The sequence below is a fragment of the Xenopus laevis genome, chromosome 3L (genome assembly GCF_017654675.1).
Source record: "Xenopus laevis strain J_2021 chromosome 3L, Xenopus_laevis_v10.1, whole genome shotgun sequence".
Classification (NCBI taxonomy): Eukaryota; Metazoa; Chordata; class Amphibia; order Anura; family Pipidae; genus Xenopus; species Xenopus laevis.
Genome location: NC_054375.1, coordinates 5592163 through 5610423, shown reverse-complemented (window position 1 = coordinate 5610423; position 18261 = coordinate 5592163). Strand labels below are relative to the sequence as shown.

The 18261-nt window shown below is 43.8% G+C and overlaps 1 protein-coding gene across 2 annotated transcripts in view; it reads left to right on the top strand.

Moving 5' to 3' along the window:
• Positions 1-7994: 7994 nt before the first annotated feature.
• The window catches only part of creb3l2.L (cAMP responsive element binding protein 3-like 2 L homeolog), a 36845-nt gene continuing 26578 nt past the window's right edge, over positions 7995-18261 (top strand). Inside the window, exons 1-2 of one of the 2 annotated variants that reach the window (XM_018240832.2) lie at positions 8448-8588; positions 8775-8921. Coding sequence is in view for 1 of the 2 variants with exons in the window: in NM_001097864.1 (NP_001091333.1) it covers positions 8490-8588 (99 nt within the window). In the remaining variant the exon portion in view is untranslated. 2 annotated transcript variants of the gene reach the window in all.

The window sequence follows — 18261 nt, the reverse complement described above, 5'->3', positions numbered from 1 at the left end:
AGCTGCACTACTTGCTCTGTTTTGCCCTACTGTCTTCATCTTGCCTTAATGGTCCCAGCTTGTCCTACTGTCTCCATCGTGTCCTACTGTCTCCATCTTGCCCTACTGTCTCCATCTTCCTTACTGCTCCCAGCTTGCTCTACTGTCTGCATCTTGTCCTACTGTCTCCATCGTGTCCTACTGTCTCCATCTTGCCCTACTGTCTCCATCTTCCTTACTGCTCCCAGCTTGCTCTACTGTCTTCATCTTGTCCTACTGTCTCCATCTTGTCCTACTGTCTCCAACTTGTCCTACTGTCTCCATCTTGCCTTAATGGTCCCAGCTTGTCCTACTGTCTCCATCGTGTCCTACTGTCTCCATCTTGCCCTACTGTCTCCATCTTCCTTACTGCTCCCAGCTTGCTCTACTGTCTTCATCTTGTCCTACTGTCTCCATCGTGTCCTACTGTCTCCATCTTGCCCTACTGTCTCCATCTTCCTTACTGCTCCCAGCTTGCTCTACTGTCTTCATCTTGTCCTACTGTCTCCAACTTGTCCTACTGTCTCCATCTTGCCTTACTGGTCCCAGCTTGTACTACTGTCTGTCTTCTGTCTTGTCCCACTGTCTCCACCTTGCCCTACTGTCTCCACCTTGCCCTAGTGTCTCCATCTTACCCTACTGTCCCCATCTTGCCCTACTGTTTCCATCTTGCCCTACTGTTTCCATCTTGCCCTACTGTCTCCATCTCGCCCTACTGTCTCCAGCTTGTCCTACTGTCTCCATCTTGTCCTACTGTCTCCATCTTGTCCTACTGTCTCCATCGTGTCCTACTGTCTCCATCTTGTCCTACTGTCTCCATCTTGCCCTACTGTCTCCATCTGCCTTACTGCTCCCAGCTTGCCCTACTGTCTCCATCTTCCTTACTGCTCCCAGCTTGCTCTACTGTCTTCATCTTGTCCTACTGTCTCCAACATGTCCTACTGTTTCCATCTTGCCTTACTGGTCCCAGCTTGTACTACTGTCTGTCTTCTGTCTTGTCCCACTGTCTCCACCTTGCTGTACTGTCTCCACCTTGCCCTAGTGTCTCCATCTTGTCCTACTGTCTCCATCTTGTCCTTCTGTCTCCATCTTGCCCTACTGTCTCCATCTTGTCCTTCTGTCTCTGTTCTGGCATGGCAGGAGTTGATTAGTCCCTCTATCCCAAGTGGGCATCTGTTATGCTTGGTGAGTAGGGCAGTTATCTCGCCAAGCATAACAATGGTTCTCTGCTTTTTTGGCTGAGACAGCGATGACGGTAAGAGCTGAGGCAGAACAAACAAACCGCTAAACTTTGGGAATGTATAAATAAATGAAATCAGAGACGGGTCACAATGCCATTGAATTAAATGATAAAAAGAGGAGGAATCATAGGGCAACTGAGCCCTTTCTGAAGTGAAATGGTGTAGCTCATGTATTTATATGCTTGCTGCAGGCTGTGCTGATTTCTGTACAGCCATGCAGTATTCAATAAATTACTAGTTAAGAATGCAACATGTGCCTTTTATATTTATAGCTGGCAATGTACTATCCATTGCTGAATAACTGGGATGAAAGGCCAGGAGCAGAGAGAGAGAGAGATTTGGGGAGGGGTGCAGGTGAGATTCAGGATACAGACACCATTGTTGGATTAGAGCCGGGAGCCTCAGAAGCCTCCTTGTTCTCTGCAATATGTGCTGAAGGATTAAGGTCAGGGAGGGCTCCTATCCGAGGAAGAGTTGAGGTGGGGTGTTAAGAGGAGGGGGGGGGGAGAAGAAGAGAAGAAAGCCCCTTGGTTTTTCCATCTATTCACTTTTATGCAGCACAGAGCCCTATTTATAAACGTTTGCCTCGCTATGCACAGCCCGGCCATTCAGCAAATTAACCGAAATAATACGACAGGGCCCCCCGCACAAAGGCTCAGTGTCCCATAATGACTACATTTAATATCACCTGGGCCGGTGAGTGGGGCTACCGTGTGTTTTGGGAGGAGCGCGGGGCTGAAAGGGTGCCTTCTACCTGGAAAATGTCATGTACTAATCCTTGTTCCGGTTCAGGATCGTTTGTGGCTCTTGTTCTTTTGTTTGTGATATTGTCTCAATGTTTAACTGGGAACCTGTGGGAAGGGGTGTAGCTTCCTGGCCCCGGGCCCCCCAGCAAGGTAAACATTATCCCCCCGCCTTGCCTGCACTTGTAGTAACCCAACCACCCGTGTGCATCCCCTCTGCTCCTGGAGCCCACCAGGGTCGGACGGAGATTCAGAATAGGCCCATGTATTTCAATTATACAGGGGCCCATCAGAACCAATATATAGTGACTGTCTATGGCATCTTACACAGGGTCGGACTGTAGTGATGTGTGGGCCGACCCCAAAGCCCGCGGGTCAGGTGGGTTCAGGTTGACTTCTGCACAAAGTTTGCAGGAGGGTGCAGCTGAACTTTAACCTGCGTCCATCCCCACTCGCGACCTCCTAGTGCCCCACTGTGACGTCACTGTGGGGCAGGTGCAGGTATATAAATGGGAGTGCATGACGGGATAGGGTCGGGTGCAGGTTCTTGGGGAGTGGGTTTGGGTCAGGTGCACATCACTATCGGACTGGACTGACAGGACACTGAGAAAAAACCCAGGGGAGCCCTAACTACGGGGGTGGAGGGGGGTTGCATTTCGTTTTGGGGGTCTGTGGAGTTGGTGGGGGGGGTAGGTGTGTGTCGGCGGCAGCCCTGGACCCCCCAGTATGACCCTGATCTTGCAGCAGCCCCAGAATCTACCATAGATGCACCGAATCCACTATTTTGGATTTGACCAAAAACCCAAATCCTTCACGAAAGATTCGGCTGAATACCGAACCCTAATGTGCATATGCAAATTAGGAGTGGGAAAGGGAAAACATTTTTTACTTCCATATTTTGTGACAAAAAGTTATATGATTTTCCTCCCCGTCCCTAATTTGCATATGCAAATTAGGATTCGGTTTGGCCGGGCAGAAGGATTCGGCTGAATCCGTATCCTGCTGAAAAAGTCAGAATCCTGGCCGAATCCTGGATTCAGTCATCCCTAGAATCTACAGATTGCCAGTCTAGGCCTGGTCCCAACAGCCTGTGGTAGAGTCCTGCATGGGGTCAGGTTTCTGCAGAATACCCTCAAAGTGGTCGAGTTTCGGGCAAAAAGTCCCTGATTCCAGGCAGTCCGCTGGTAACCCGGCTCTGAACCCAACAAATGTGTGGGCTTGAGCCCTCCACCCACCCTTGTGGTTTTTACATTTTTTTGGGAAGATTCTGCACCGTTGTGACATCACTTCAGAGCAAATGTGACGTCAATTCCGGTTTCGCATGTCCCCCGGGTTGGAAGGTTAGTTGACCTATTGCGTGTTGGGTTGGGTAGCAGGAACATTCAGGTCCAATGGTGGGTTGCTGGTTCAGGTTGCAGATATGGGTTCGAGTACGGATTTAGAAAAAATGGACCTGCGCAGGACTCTAGCCCTCTGCTCATCAACAATTCCACTAGTAACTCTCTGGGGTGACGATTACAGGGTGGAACCAGCCCAGCAATATCTTCTAGTTGGACCAGAACTAAAGCTCTCCTCCCAAACCCTAAGCTACTGCTTTACTGGAATCCGGATTCGAAGGTTTGGTGATGTGGGTTTGTGAATGGCAGGTCTATGGGTTTAGAGAGGAGCAGTCGGACGGGGGATTAAGGTAAGTGGGGTGTGACTGTAGGTGGGAATGAATCACCTTTAAGTCACCTTTTAGTATGTTATAGAACAGCCAATCCAAAGCACTTTTTCAATTGGTCTTCATTATTTGCCCTTTTACTTTCTTTTCCAGCTTTAGGTTCACTGACCCCACCTAAAAAACAAATGCTCTGTAAGGCTACAAATGTATTGTTGTTGCTACTTTTTATTCCTCCTCTTTCTATTCAGGCCTCTCCTATTCATATTCCAGTCTCTTGTTCAAATCAATGCATGGTTGCTGGGGGAATTTGGATCCTAGCAACCAGATGGCTGTAACTGCAAACTGGAGAGCTGCCGAATAAAAAGCTAAATAACTCAAAAAACACAAATAATAAAATATGAAAACCAATTACAAATTTTCTCAGACCTCTCTTATTCATATTCCAGTCTCTTGTTCACCTTTAAATTAACTGTTAGTATGATGTAGAGAAGGATATTCTGAAACAATTTGCAATTAGTTTTCATTTTTTATTATTTGTGTTTTTTGAGTTATTTAGCTTTTATTCAGCAGCTCTCCAGTTTGCAGTTTCAGCAATTTGGTTGCTAGGGTCTGCATTACCCTAGCAACCATGCATTAATTTGAATAAGAGACTGGAATATGAATAAAAGAGGCCTGAATCAAAAGTGGAGTAAGAAAAAGTAGCAATGACAATCCATTTGTAGCCTTACAGAGCATTTGTTTTTTTAGATGGGGTCAGTGACCTCCTCATTTGGAAGCTGGAAAGAGACAGAAGCAGAAGGCAAAGCTGAGCTTTCTGCAGACAGAGAGGGGAGTCCTGCTGGGACAAGTCAGCAAATTCCTATAGGAAAGAGGGAGGCAATTATCTCAGCCAGTATGACAGGGAAAAAGATACATATACTAATATACTATATTTACTGAAACAGCTATAAAAGGCATTCATGCTGTATATAGTTAACAAGGACATTTCATGAAATACTTACCCTTTAAACTAGGCACATGGGATAATGCTTTTTAAGGAACCGCTGAATAACAACTAATGGCTCCCGGCACCCTAATCACAGCTGTCGACATTCACACTTGACTTAAATGGCAATACCCATTCACAATATTTACTTTACTCACTCGGCCAGTTCTTTCCAGACTGACGCAAGGAAGGTAAAATGTGTCTATAGAGCAGAGGGTTGGGATCCCTGTAGTGCAGGAAATCACCTGCTGAACTGAAAATTGAGCTGAATATCTGCATCTTATATTGAGGGGATCTCCGCTATGTCCCCCTTTATCCCACGGATAAAGATAATGCAGCCCAAATTCCTGGTTAACAAGTTCTTGTAATAAATAATGACTGTATCTTTAATGTAAAGTTCCAGTGGTACCCAGGGTACAAATAAGCACTCACCCCAAATCTCCCCCTAACTGACCTTCAGACTGGGCCCCTTAGCTCATAACAAGGTTACAGATATATAGAAATATTGGGGTAACAGTCACCCTGCTATAGTTCCAGGGGTACCCAGGGTACAAATAAGCACTCACCCCAAATCTCCCCCTAACTGACCTTCAGACTGGGCCCCATTAGCTCATAACAAGGTTACAGATATATAGAAACATTGGGGTAACAGTCACCCTGCTATAGTTCCAGGGGTACCCAGGGCACAAATAAGCACTCACCCCAAATCTCCCCCTAACTGACCTTCAGACTGGGCCCCCTTAGCTCATAACAAGGTTACAGATATATAGAAACATTGGGGTAACAGTCACCCTGCTATAGTTCCAGGGGTACCCAGGGTACAAATAAGCACTCACCCCAAATCTCCCCCTAACTGACCTTCAGACTGGGCCCCCTTAGCTCATAACAAGGTTACAGATATATAGAAACATTGGGGTAACAGTCACCCTGCTATAGTTCCAGGGGTACCCAGGGTACAAATAAGAACTCACCCCAAATCTCCCCCTAACTGACCTTCAGACTGGGCCCCCTTAGCTCATAACAAGGTTACAGATATATAGAAACATTGGGGTAACAGTCACCCTGCTATAGTTCCAGGGGTACCCAGGGTACAAATAAGAACTCACCCCAAATCTCCCCCTAACTGGCCTTTAGACTGGGCCCCCTTAGCTCATAACAAGGTTACAGATATATAGAAACATTGGGGTAACAGTCACCCTGCTATAGTTCCAGGGGTACCCAGGGTACAAATAAGCACTCACCCCAAATCTCCCCCTAACTGACCTTCAGACTGGGCCCCCTTAGCTCATAACAAGGTTACAGATATATAGAAACATTGGGGTAACAGTCACCCTGCTATAGTTCCAGGGGTACCCAGGGTACAAATAAGAACTCACCCCAAATCTCCCCCTAACTGACCTTCAGACTGGGCCCCCTTAGCTCATAACAAGGTTACAGATATATAGAAACATTGGGGTAACAGTCACCCTGCTATAGTTCCAGGGGTACCCAGGGTACAAATAAGAACTCACCCCAAATCTCCCCCTAACTGGCCTTTAGACTGGGCCCCCTTAGCTCATAACAAGGTTACAGATATATAGAAACATTGGGGTAACAGTCACCCTGCTATAGTTCCAGGGGTACCCAGGGTACAAATAAACACTCCCCCTAACTGACCTTCAGACTGGGCCCCCTTAGCTCATAACGTTTGTTCTGCACTGGAGGCACCAGGATTTCATAACAAAGACTAATTAAGAGAAGGATTTCTGTATATTAACTACAAGTTGTACTCCTTACAGAACAAGGGTCAGATTGGGAATTAAAGGGGAACTCCACCTCTGTATTACACTACATTGGGGTGAGTGTGAGCCGGGACCACACTGTCTTCTATGGTGTGTTCACACCCATAGAAGACAAGGAAACGTAATCCTGAGTGACTTGCCCTTTGTGTTTGGACATGATATGGGCAAACTGGTTAATCCTCTTGTGCCAGAGAGGGGCCCAGCCCTGTGTATAACAATGCTCTGGGACGTCAAGGAAAAATAGAGCGTCACAATGAAGCAGTTGGAAAAAAGGCCCCAAGCAAATAAATCCATGTTCAGTTCATGCAGAGGCTGCAGCCTTAGTGGGAAGGGCCATTAGTTATGAAAGTGCATTAATAACAATGAGAGGTGTCCTTATACACAACATTAATAGAAGGCAAACTAACTCACGCCCGCCCCATTTGTTTTATTGAACTCCTACAGGTGATATTCAGGTTAGGTTCCCCTTTAAAGGAAAAGCAAACCGAGCCTGTGTCTGTGTATTTACCTGGTTTAGAAGGATACAGTCGTGCACGTGTCTGCATAGCCTGCCCCAACGATATTTACTCACCCTAGCACTGACAGGAGGAAAAAGAAAGGGAAAATATAGATTCTGTCCCAGTGGCTGCACAGATCCTATCTGATCCCCATTGTAAGCAGCAGTCCTGCCCTGCTTTATGGCAGCTGAGATTCTAGCTATCTGTATAACAGAACATTCTGTCCCAGTGGCTGCACAGATCCTATCTGATCCCCATTGTAAGCAGCAGTCCTGTCTTGCTTTATGGCAGCTGAGATTCTAGCTATCTGTATAACAGAACATTCTGTCTCAGTGGCTGCACAGATCCTATCTGATCCCCATTGTAAGCAGCAGTCCTGTCTTGCTTTATGGCAGCTGAGATTCTAGCTATCTGTATAACAGAACATTCTGTCCCAGTGGCTGCACAGATCCTATCTGATCCCCATTGTAAGCAGCAGTCCTGCCCTGCTTTATGGCAGCTGAGATTCTAGCTATCTGTATAACAGAACATTCTGTCCCAGTGGCTGCACAGATCCTATCTGATCCCCATTGTAAGCAGCAGTCCTGTCCTGCTTTATGGCAGCTGAGATTCTAGCTATCTGTATAACAGAACATTCTGTCCCAGTGGCTGCACAGATCCTATCTGATCCCCATTGTAAGCAGCAGTCCTGTCCTGCTTTATGGCAGCTGAGACTCTAGTCATCCTTATCCTAAATAATTCTGTCACAGTTCGACACCAAATCCAACAAAAGAGCCCCGCTTTTCAAAACAACTCAGTAACTTTATATTCGTGTACCACCCGGTTATATTCCTCTCACATAACGAGCACAATGTTAATTCTCTGTGTGTAACACATTCACAAACGCTTCACTGTCCCAGAAGGCGGGGCCTACATTGTGTTGGTCGTCCTGATATTCTTGTCGCTATTGCATTGGCCGCGCCATTTTACACCCCCCTTCTCATTGGCTCTTACATACGCCCATTAACGCATCGCTTCCCAGCGTTCCTGTTACTGTAAAACAGAATCTCGTCTCCTCATTGAACGGAGCTGTGATCAAACAAACCGGGCGCCGCCTACATTCCAATGACGGGGGAGGGTAAGGGGCTTATGGCGGCTTCTGATTGGTGGTTGGTTGCAAAGGGAATAAGGAAGTGAAGCGGTGATTGGTTGAGAGTGGTTTAGGGTTGTGGTTAGGCTGCAGGATGGAGGCGTCACAGTCATTTGCCTGTCAGTCGGATTTTGAAGGAAAGAGAAGGAACGTTGTTAGTTGAGCTTTTCCAGTTACTCCCCTGACCTCCCAGTGGACCTCAGTGCAGTTATACACAGGGGCAGCAGATCTCCTTAAACTCACATTATTCCTGCAATAGATTCTGTGACCCAGTCCTGCCCAATTAGCACAAAAAAACTCAGACTCAACCTTTTATTTTAAGGTTTTTACACTTTTTGAGGTGCAACAACTTTTTTAAAGGAGAAGCGGCTCCTTCAACTCTCAAGGTTTCCGGCTTCATCTTTTACCCCTTTTGAATTACTGTTCGGTACGATGGAAATAATGGAGAGTGGGGATCCGGTGATACAGTGGGACCGCAAGCTGAGCGAGTTGTCTGAGGCTGCCGAGAGCGACTCCTTGTACAACAACACGGTGAGGAAGACCATCTACTTGCACTTAACGGAAACTTCATCACTATCATAAAATCTGTGTTTGGGGGGGTGTAAATGGGGTGCAGTTTTGATGCGGGACTGGGGCAGATTAAAATGGAATGACATAGTGGCTAAGATTACTCTCCTATATGGAGTAAGTTGTAAGTATTTTTGTGTTCTTTCTCAGTGTCCCTTTAAGTAAACCCCCCCCCCCCGTTAAAGGGCCGGGATTGTTAAATCTGAGCTCGGTTGGCTGAGGTCCTGGCGTCTATGAGAGGAGGACGGGTCCATATTCCAAGATAAGGACCAGAACTACTAACAGCTGTTCCCTGTTGTAAGTCGGCCTGATGAGGGTTCCTCTTGGGGAGTTGTGTTATTTCATTATTGGTGTTTGTTGTGTTATTTATGGGAATATGTGGGTGCAGCCTAATTATCGCCGGCCGGATTTGGTGGTGCCGCAACACTTTAATTATTCACCCCCATGTACTTTAGTATTGACACCCCCCACCCACCAGTCCTCTACAGTCTTTTTCCATGAATTGGGCCAACTCTGTTAAAGGGCTGGATCTGATTACATTAATGACTTCCAAACAAATAATCGGAGATGGTTTCGGGTCAATGGGGATCCTGAGAGAGGGCGATAGAGAGAGCGAGAGAGATACCCCTTGGATTTATTGGGCTGATTAGTTAGTATATTGATGCCATTTACTATCAAAAAGCCAATTTGTGCTTATCAAATTTCAACAATACGGTTGCTAGGGTCCAAATTACCCTGGCAACCATACATTCACATGAATCAGAGACCGCATTAGGAATAGTAGAGGACCCGAATAGAAAGATAGAAAGTTATCCAGAATGCTTGAAACCTGGGGTTTTCCGGATAACGGATCTTTTCGTAATTTGGATCTTCACACCTTAAGTCTACTAGAAAATCATATAAACATTAAATAAACCCAATAGGCTGGTTTTGCTTCCAATAAGGACTAATTATATCTTAGTTGGGATCAAGTACAAGGTACAGGTAAGGGACCTGTTAATCAAAGTTTGGGACCTGGGGTTTTCTGGATAACAGATCTTTCTGTAATTCAGATCTTCATACCTTAAGTCTACTAGAAAATCACATAAACATTAAATAAACCCAATAGGCTGGTTTAGCTTCCAATAAGGATTAATTATATCTGAGTAAGAAAAAGAAAATACATTTTAAGCATTTGGATTATTTCATTATAAGGGAGTCTATGGGAGACGGCCATTACGTAATTCGGGGATTTCTGGATAATGGGTTTCCGGATAATGGATCCCATACCTGTACTGGTTTGTTATTACAGAGAAAAAGGGAATCATTTTCTAAAAATTTGGATTATTTCATTATAATGAAGTCTATGGGAGACGGGCATTATGTAATTCGGGGATTTCTGGATAACGGGTTTCCGGATAAAGGATCACATACCTGTACTGGTTTGTTATTACACAGAAAAAGGGAACCATTTTCTAAAAATTTGGATTATTTCATTATAATGAAGTCTATGGGAGATGGGCATTATGTAATTCGGGGATTTCTGGATAACGGGTTTCCGGATAAAGGATCACATACCTGTACTGGTTTTTTTATTACAGGGGGGGGGGAAAAAGGAAAGCATTTTTTTTTTTTAAATTGGATTGTTTGGATAAAATGGAATCTATGGGAGACGGCCTTTCCGTAATTCGGAGCTTTCTGGATAACGGATTCTGTACCTGTAGCTATAACAATACAATTGTAGCCTTATTGAGCATTTGTTTCTTTTTTTAAGATAGGGTCAGTGACCCATATTTGAAAGCTGGAAAGATAATTTAAAAAAAACTATTAAAAAAAATAATAATAATGAAGACCAATTGAAAAGTTGCTTAGAATTGTCCATTCTATAACATACTTAAAGTTAACCTTTAAGGAGCACATACATGACACGTGCACCAGGTTTACTCTCATATTAATAGCTTGTGTTCTGCACACAAGTTGCGACCTGCCTGGGAGTGACACAAAAGGCTGACATTCCAATGGGTAAACCAGTGTCAGACCGTTTATATTTCTCAGTAAAGGGCAAGTGCACATGCAGAAAGACAGGGATTACGCACAAAGCTTGTTGCTTTCTGGCCTTCGTTGTAAATGGCACTGGTTTTTATAATGAAACATGCTTTATGACACTGTCATACCCTTTGGGGCAACTTTGCTTGATGGCACTGTCCCGTTTCACTGTGTGCCGTTTCCCTAATTGCTTTACCTGATGCTTTTGAAGGCCACCAAGAAACCCCTGAATGCTACTGCTGAGGTTCTGGAAGGTGGATTTTGATTGGACGCCTGAGAATGAATTGAAAGCAGCCAATCACAGCTTAGCCTTAAAGGGTTGTTCACCTTTAAGATAACTTGTTGTTAGAATGGCCAATTTTAAGCAACTTTTCCATTGGTCTTCATTATTTATTTTCTATAGTTATTGAGTTATTTACCATCTTCTTCTGACTTTTTCCATCTTTCAAATGGGGGTCACTGACCCCGTCTAAAAACATATGCCTAGTAAGACTACAAAGGTATTGTCATTGCTACTTTTTATTACTAATATTTGTATTCAGGCCTCTCCTAACTGTGTTCCAGTCTCTTATTCAAATCAGTGCATGGTTGCTTGGGGAATTTGGACCCTAGCAACCAGATGGCTGAAACTGCAAACTGGAGAGCTGCTGAATAAAAAGCTAAATAAGTCAAAACCCACAAATAATAAAAAATGAAAACCAATTGCAAATTGTCTCAGAATACCACTCTCTACATCATGCTAACAGTTAATTTAAAGGTGAACAACCCCTTTAAGTTAACTTTTAGTACGTTATAGAGAATTTGCACTTGGTTTTCATTTTTTATTATTTGTGGTTTTTGAGTTATTTAGCTTTTTATTCAGCAGCTCTCCAGTTTGCAGTTTCAGCAATCTGGTTGCTAGGGTCCAAATTCCCTAGCAACCATGCATTGATTTGAATAAGAGACTGGAATATGAATAGGAGAGGAATAAATAGAAAGATGAGTAATAAAAAGTTGCAATAACATTACATTTGTAGCCTTATAGAGCATTTGTTTTTTTTTAGATGGGGTCAGTGACCCCCATTTGAAAGCTGGAAAGAGTCAGGAGAACAAGAAAGAAGGCAAATAATTATGAATAATAATAATGAATAGTTTGAATTCTATAACAAACTAAAAGTTAATTTAAAGGTGGGCGTGCAACTGGGCATATTTGTCCGTTCCCCTTTAATTTGATAAATGCGAGCTTAGTAACGTCTGGGTACTTTCTGTGCTCGGTTGCATCATTACTGTTTATACGCAGCTGCAGAACCGTCTTCGTAAATATTTACTTGGCCGCTACTCAGCTGCGACTTGGGGGCAGTGATTGGTGTCAGCTGTTGGGGATGGTGGGAGTTGCAGTTCGGCCTGTCTAGCTATTCCTGCAGGTTGCTACATGTATTTGTAAGTCGCAACTTGCTGTACAGCCCATGTGCTTTTTAGTGTCTTGATTCAACGTTGCATATTTGGTTCCTGCAAGGGATGTAAACCCAAAAATAACATTTTGCCTTATGATAGTTAATAAGTAACTTCCCCATACACATTCATTACTCATTTCCCAGTGATTTTAGTGTTATTTGTAGTGTAATTGCTATTCTCTGCACTGCTGGTTCTGACTATCGAAACAATGTAGCGGAAGCCAGTTGATTAGCAGACCTGGAGGAGAATTGACAACGTGCTACCTGTTTTCAAGAAGGAATACTGTTTCAAGTTCTGTTATGTTTAAAAACAAAATCCTTAAAATATAAATCTATGTTTTGCTTGCACGTGTGTAACCGCAGGGGTAGCAATCTGCTGCCTTTTTCTATAGGAAATTAAGTCGTCCCTCGGGGGTTTATATTGCACGGCCCTGGACAAGATGAATTCACTGTTCCAAGAATATCGGGCTGGAAAATATGAGAATTCTTTAAAAGAAAGATGTTTTTGCCCAAGGCTGATTTAATTTTTTTTAGTTAATTTTTTAGGGAGAGTTTTTTTTTTTTTTAACTTGGCAAAAAAACAGGATTATTAATAACGAAGAAGGGGAAATACTTGGTTGTTCAGGGTTTTAAAAATAGACTTTATGTGACATTCAACAGGAGAAACCTCCCGCAGCCCAATAGGTGAAGCAGGCAGAGGTTTTTCTTAGTGAATGTCACATAAAGTCCATTGATTAAACCAATAAGGGGAGGTTAACATATAGCCAAACTGTCAGTTCAAGGTTTTATCTGGACTTTATGTGACATTCAACAGGTGAAACCTCCTGCAGCCCAATAGGTGAAGAAGGCAGAGGTTTTTCCTGTTGAATGTCACATAAAGTCCATTGATTAAACCAATAAGGGGAGGTTAACATATAGTCAAACTGTCAGTTCAAGGTTTTATCTGGACTTTATGTGACATTCAACAGGTGAAACCTCCTGCAGCCCAATAGGTGAAGCAGGCAAAGGTTTTTCCTGGTGAATGTCACATAAAGTCCATTGATTAAACTAATAAGGGGAGGTTAACATATAGCCAAACTGTCATTTCAAGGTTTTATCTGGACTTTATGTGACATTCAACAGGAGAAACCTCCTGCAGCCCAATAGGTGAAGCAGGCAGAGGTTTTTCCTGTTGAAGGTCACATAAAGTCCATTGATTAAACCAATAAGGGGAGGTTAACATATAGCCAAACTGTCAGTTCAAGGTTTTATCTGGACTTTGTGTGACATTCAACAGGTGAAACCTCCTGCAGCCCAATAGGTGAAGCAGGCAGAGGTTTTTCCTGTTGAATGTCACATAAAGTCTATTGATTAAACCAATAAGGGGAGGTTAACATAAAACCAAACTGTCAGTTGATCGCAAGCCAGGGAGCACAGAGCTACAGCAGTGCAGTAACCAATAGCAACCAATCAGCAGTTCGTTTTTAGATATCAGAGGGGGCAAAGGCGTTTTACAGGCCAGGTTTAAAATAAAAGCCATGTGATGGGCCAGTGGTCGAGTCAGAAAAAGAGACGATGGGGTTTAGTGGCCCGTTGTACTGATCAGCTGGGCTTGGGACCGCAACTGCCCTGAAATAACAGTCTCTGCGTTTGTTTTTAGACTGGCTGCCCAGCTTCCTTTGTCTTCCCTCTCATTCTCCCCCAACATTCCCAAGCCTTTGAAATCCGACCTGTCTGCAGCGGACTGTAGGTGCTCGCCCCGCTAAGTGCCACCCAAACTTCATGCCGGCCCACATACTTGCAAACACTTAAGAGGTTTAGACTGTGGAAACTGGCCAAGTCCCAGAATTGGCCAAATAGGCAGGACCTGGAGAATTCTTAAAGGGGTCGTTCACTTTTAAGTTAACTTTTAGTATGTGATAGAATGGCCAAAGCAGCTTTTCAATTGGTCTTTTTTTTTATATATATAGTTTTTGAATGATTTGCCTTCTTCTTCTGACCCGTTCCAGCTTTCAAATGGGGGGGTCACTGACCCCCATCTTAAAAAAACAAATGCTCTGTAAAGCTACGACTTTATAGCTACTGCTACTTTTTAGCTACTTTAACGTTACTCTAATTCATATTGCTTTGCAGCATGGGTATGCTACCAGTAGTAAGTAGGGATGCACCAAATCCAGGATTCGGCCTTTTTCAGCAGGATTCAGATTCAAATTCTTGTGCTGAATCCTAATTTAGGGGCAGGAAGGGAAATCAAGTAACTTTTTGTCGCAAAACACGGAAGTAAATGTTTTTCCCACTTTTTCCCCCTCTTGTCCCTAATTTGCATATGCAAATTAGGATTTGAATTCGGTTCGGTATTCGTCCGAATCTTTCATGAAGGATTCGGCCGAATCCAAAATAGGGGATTCGGTCATCCCTAGTAGTAAGTTGCAGTAGTTAGAGATCACCAGTAGCACAAAGGTATAACTAGAGATGCACTAAAATCATTTAATTTTTGGACTCTAAAGAATCCGAAAATTCTAATTTGCATGTTCTCATAAAAATGGCATCCATGGCGTCATGTGACTTTAGGGTTTAGTTTAGTTGGAATGGATCCAAACCCTGGCACAATGAAGTGGCCATGCTCCTCAAAGATTCACAAATAGGACTCTTGCGCTGCACGAGGCACCCAGTTCCAAGACTTAGATTGCAAGCTCTTTGCACCAGTGGATGCAAATGATGCTGGACCTAGAGGGCATGGAATGGTTTAATAGTGTGGCCTCTCCATGCAGTGAATGGTCTTATTACAAGGCTGGCATCATGTGCAATCTCTGAGCCTTAGAATAACATGGGAGCCGGCCAGAATCCTGGGAAGCATCACGGTGAACTATGCAAGGCTGAGTCTGCAGAGCTCTGATTTTTAGAATATTCTGCTACATGTCGCACATTGCTATTCTTTTTTCGTAGACTCTATAAGCAGAAGGCTGGGAGAAGGATAAACATAGTACATGACTAGACGCACACATCATCCCCTCGCTCTGCTGCCTCTAACCATGGACTTCCTTCGGCTGGACTTGTGCCAGAACTGGGACTCTACCCAATGTTTTAGTATTTATATATATTTCCAAAGGCCTCCATAAAATCAGACTTAGCATGTCCTGAACAAGCTTTAGTCAGGGGTCCCCAACCTTTTCTACCTGTGAGCAACATTCCTATGTAAAAGGAGCTGGGGAGCCACACAAGCATAACAAATGTCCCTGGAGGTACCAAATAAGTGCTGTGGTTGACATTTAGTAGCTTCCATGAAGACTGGCAGTCTACAGGGGTCTCTGTTTAGCAGTACACCTAGTTTTTAAGCAACCAAAACTTGACTCAAAGCCTGAAATTTAAAAATAAGCACTTGCTTTGAGGCCAAGGGGAGCAACATTCAAGGGGTTGGAGAGCAACATGTTGCTCACGAGCTACTGGTTGGGGACCACTGCTTTAGACCATGACTGGAGGCCCACCAGCAGAACATGGCCTCTAATTTGCTCAATGGGATCCTTTATGGCCTCTAATTTGCTCAATGGGATTCTTTATGGCCTATAAGGCTCCAGAATCTTTTTAATATAATCTGTGCCCCTAACAAGAAATATTCAGGAAAGCTAGAGCTTGCAATCTAACCTTGGCACGTGTCTCCTCTATCAACATTCTTTCACCCAGTTATAGTGCTCAATGCCAGTCTCCTCTACAACACCCAGAGGCGTGAAGCTTTTGGTGCAGTTAGAAGTAGGGTGTTCCCAAAATAAGAAATTGAGAAGTGTATGGGATTTGCTCTGCAGCCTATAAAGTGCTCTGTGCATTCCAGACAAAGCTTTATCCTTATGTGACTCCGCAGCTGCCGGCTTGTTGGAAAGGCTCTCTTGGCTTTATCTGGTTGAACTTTCAGCTCGAGTTCTAGAAGAGTGCTTCATGTTCAGCATTCCAGCATGTGCGGGCACCTCTATGTGGGTATCTGAGAGTGCCAAACCCAATCTTTTGTCTATAAGAGCAGTTTCCATCCTGCAGCCTTCTAGGGCTTGTTCTCCTGAACATCTCAAGATCTTTGTTGGCTCTTATGTGTGATCTTTTTAAGGTTTGCTCCACTAGGGAATATGACATTTTTCCTGTATATTTAATCGACCCTGTGTCCCTAATCTTTCACCCTCCTCAGAAGTCCCTGTCCTATTGGTGCCTGCGGTACAGGAAGGTAATGCAGGTCATTGGTGGTCTTCTTCTTCATTCATGACTCTCATCAAGTTTCCTAATTATGCTTACTGGGCTAGTGGGGTGTTGTAGCACCCACGTATAGATTTACCTTTGACTCCCCTCTAGGTCCAACTACTCTTCCTCCATAACCCATCCGCTCCAGTTGACCACTCCTATCACTGGTTGCACTGTTGATGGTGTCAAGCCACAAGCCTTCCATTGGTGCAGATGCTACCCAAAAGCAGCTTGTGGCCCAATAGTATTGGGTAACAGTTTGGCTCCCCAGGCCTGTGCCCAAAATCACCACCCCACAAACAAATAGTCATGCATCATAAGATGTCAACCAGTATCCTTGCAGGTGACGGCTATGGGTCTGGCCATTCCGTGCAACTGTCATGCCATGCAGCTTACAGCTGGCATTTGCACCCTGATGCCAATAGGCTGTGATTATTACAAGCCCCATTCTGTATCTATTTCCCAAGATCTGAGTCAAACAAAGACTTTGGCTGTAACATATTAGGGGGTTTAATATGGCAGTTGCCATTCCAGCTGGCCCATGTCAATGTAAAGGAATGTATATATCTTGTTTATTGGATGTGCTCCTATGACAACACCAGTCTCAATCTGCACTCCTTGAATCCTTCCATCTGACTCATTGGCTGGAGTGGGATCCTCTGCTTTATTCCCAGGGCGGAATTCCACTGCCACCGGCTGGTTTCTTCATTCTAATGGTCACTGGAATGCATTGAAAATGGGCCTGAGAAACAATTCCCAGCTGGAACATTTGTTTTACTTCTTGACTAATTAAAAACGTGAGGGTGTATCTTATTCTATGCAGTAAACATGCCTTTTCCTTGTATTTGTACTAAAACATATGAGTGGAAACTGCTATATTGATTCCCTACAGTACAGTATGAGAGTATAGCTTATTGTGTGCCCAGAACATTCCTTCTCTGTATATTTGTATTTATACATATGGGAGGAGGGAGGTGCCATATTGATTCCCTTAGACAGTACAGTATGAGGGTATAGCTTATTGTGTGCCCAGAACATTCCTTCTCTGTATATTTGTATTTATACATATGGGAGGAGGAGGTGCCATATTGATTCCCTTAGACAGTACAGTATGAGGGTATAGCTTATTGTGTGCCCAGAACATTCCTTCTCTGTATATTTGTATTTATACATATGGGAGGAGGAGGTGCCATATTGATTCCCTTAGACAGTACAGTATGAGGGTATAGCTTATTGTGTGCCCAGAACATTCCTTCTCTGTATATTTGTATTTATACATATGGGAGGAGGTGCCATATTGATTCCCTTAGACAGTACAGTATGAGGGTATAGCTTATTGTGTGCCCAGAACATTCCTTCTCTGTATATTTGTATTTATACATATGGGAGGAGGAGGTGCCATATTGATTCCCTTAGACAGTACAGTATGAGGGTATAGCTTATTGTGTGCCCAGAACATTCCTTCTCTGTATATTTGTATTTATACATATGGGAGGAGGAGGTGCCAAATTGATTCCCTTAGACAGTACAGTATGAGGGTATAGCTTATTGTGTGCCCAGAACATTCCTTCTCTGTATATTTGTATTTATACATATGGGAGGAGGAGGTGCCATATTGATTCCCTTAGACAGTACAGTATGAGGGTATAGCTTATTGTGTGCCCAGAACATTACTTCTCTGTATATTTGTATTTATACATATGGGAGGAGGAGGTGCCATATTGATTCCCTTAGACAGTACAGTATGAGGGTATAGCTTATTGTGTGCCCAGAACATTCCTTGCTTTCTTTCTGAGCCTTCTGCCCCCTGTCAGCTGGTATGGCAGTTTTCTGCTCGTTTTAACAGTACCAGGATTGTGACTGTGGCAAGAGAACTGGAAAGGAGATTCGCTTTCCAGATCCAGATTTCTGCTGATGCTTGGAAATTTTAAAATCCAGATTACAGTAAGGTTGCATCAGGCTCAACGTGGCTTCCAATT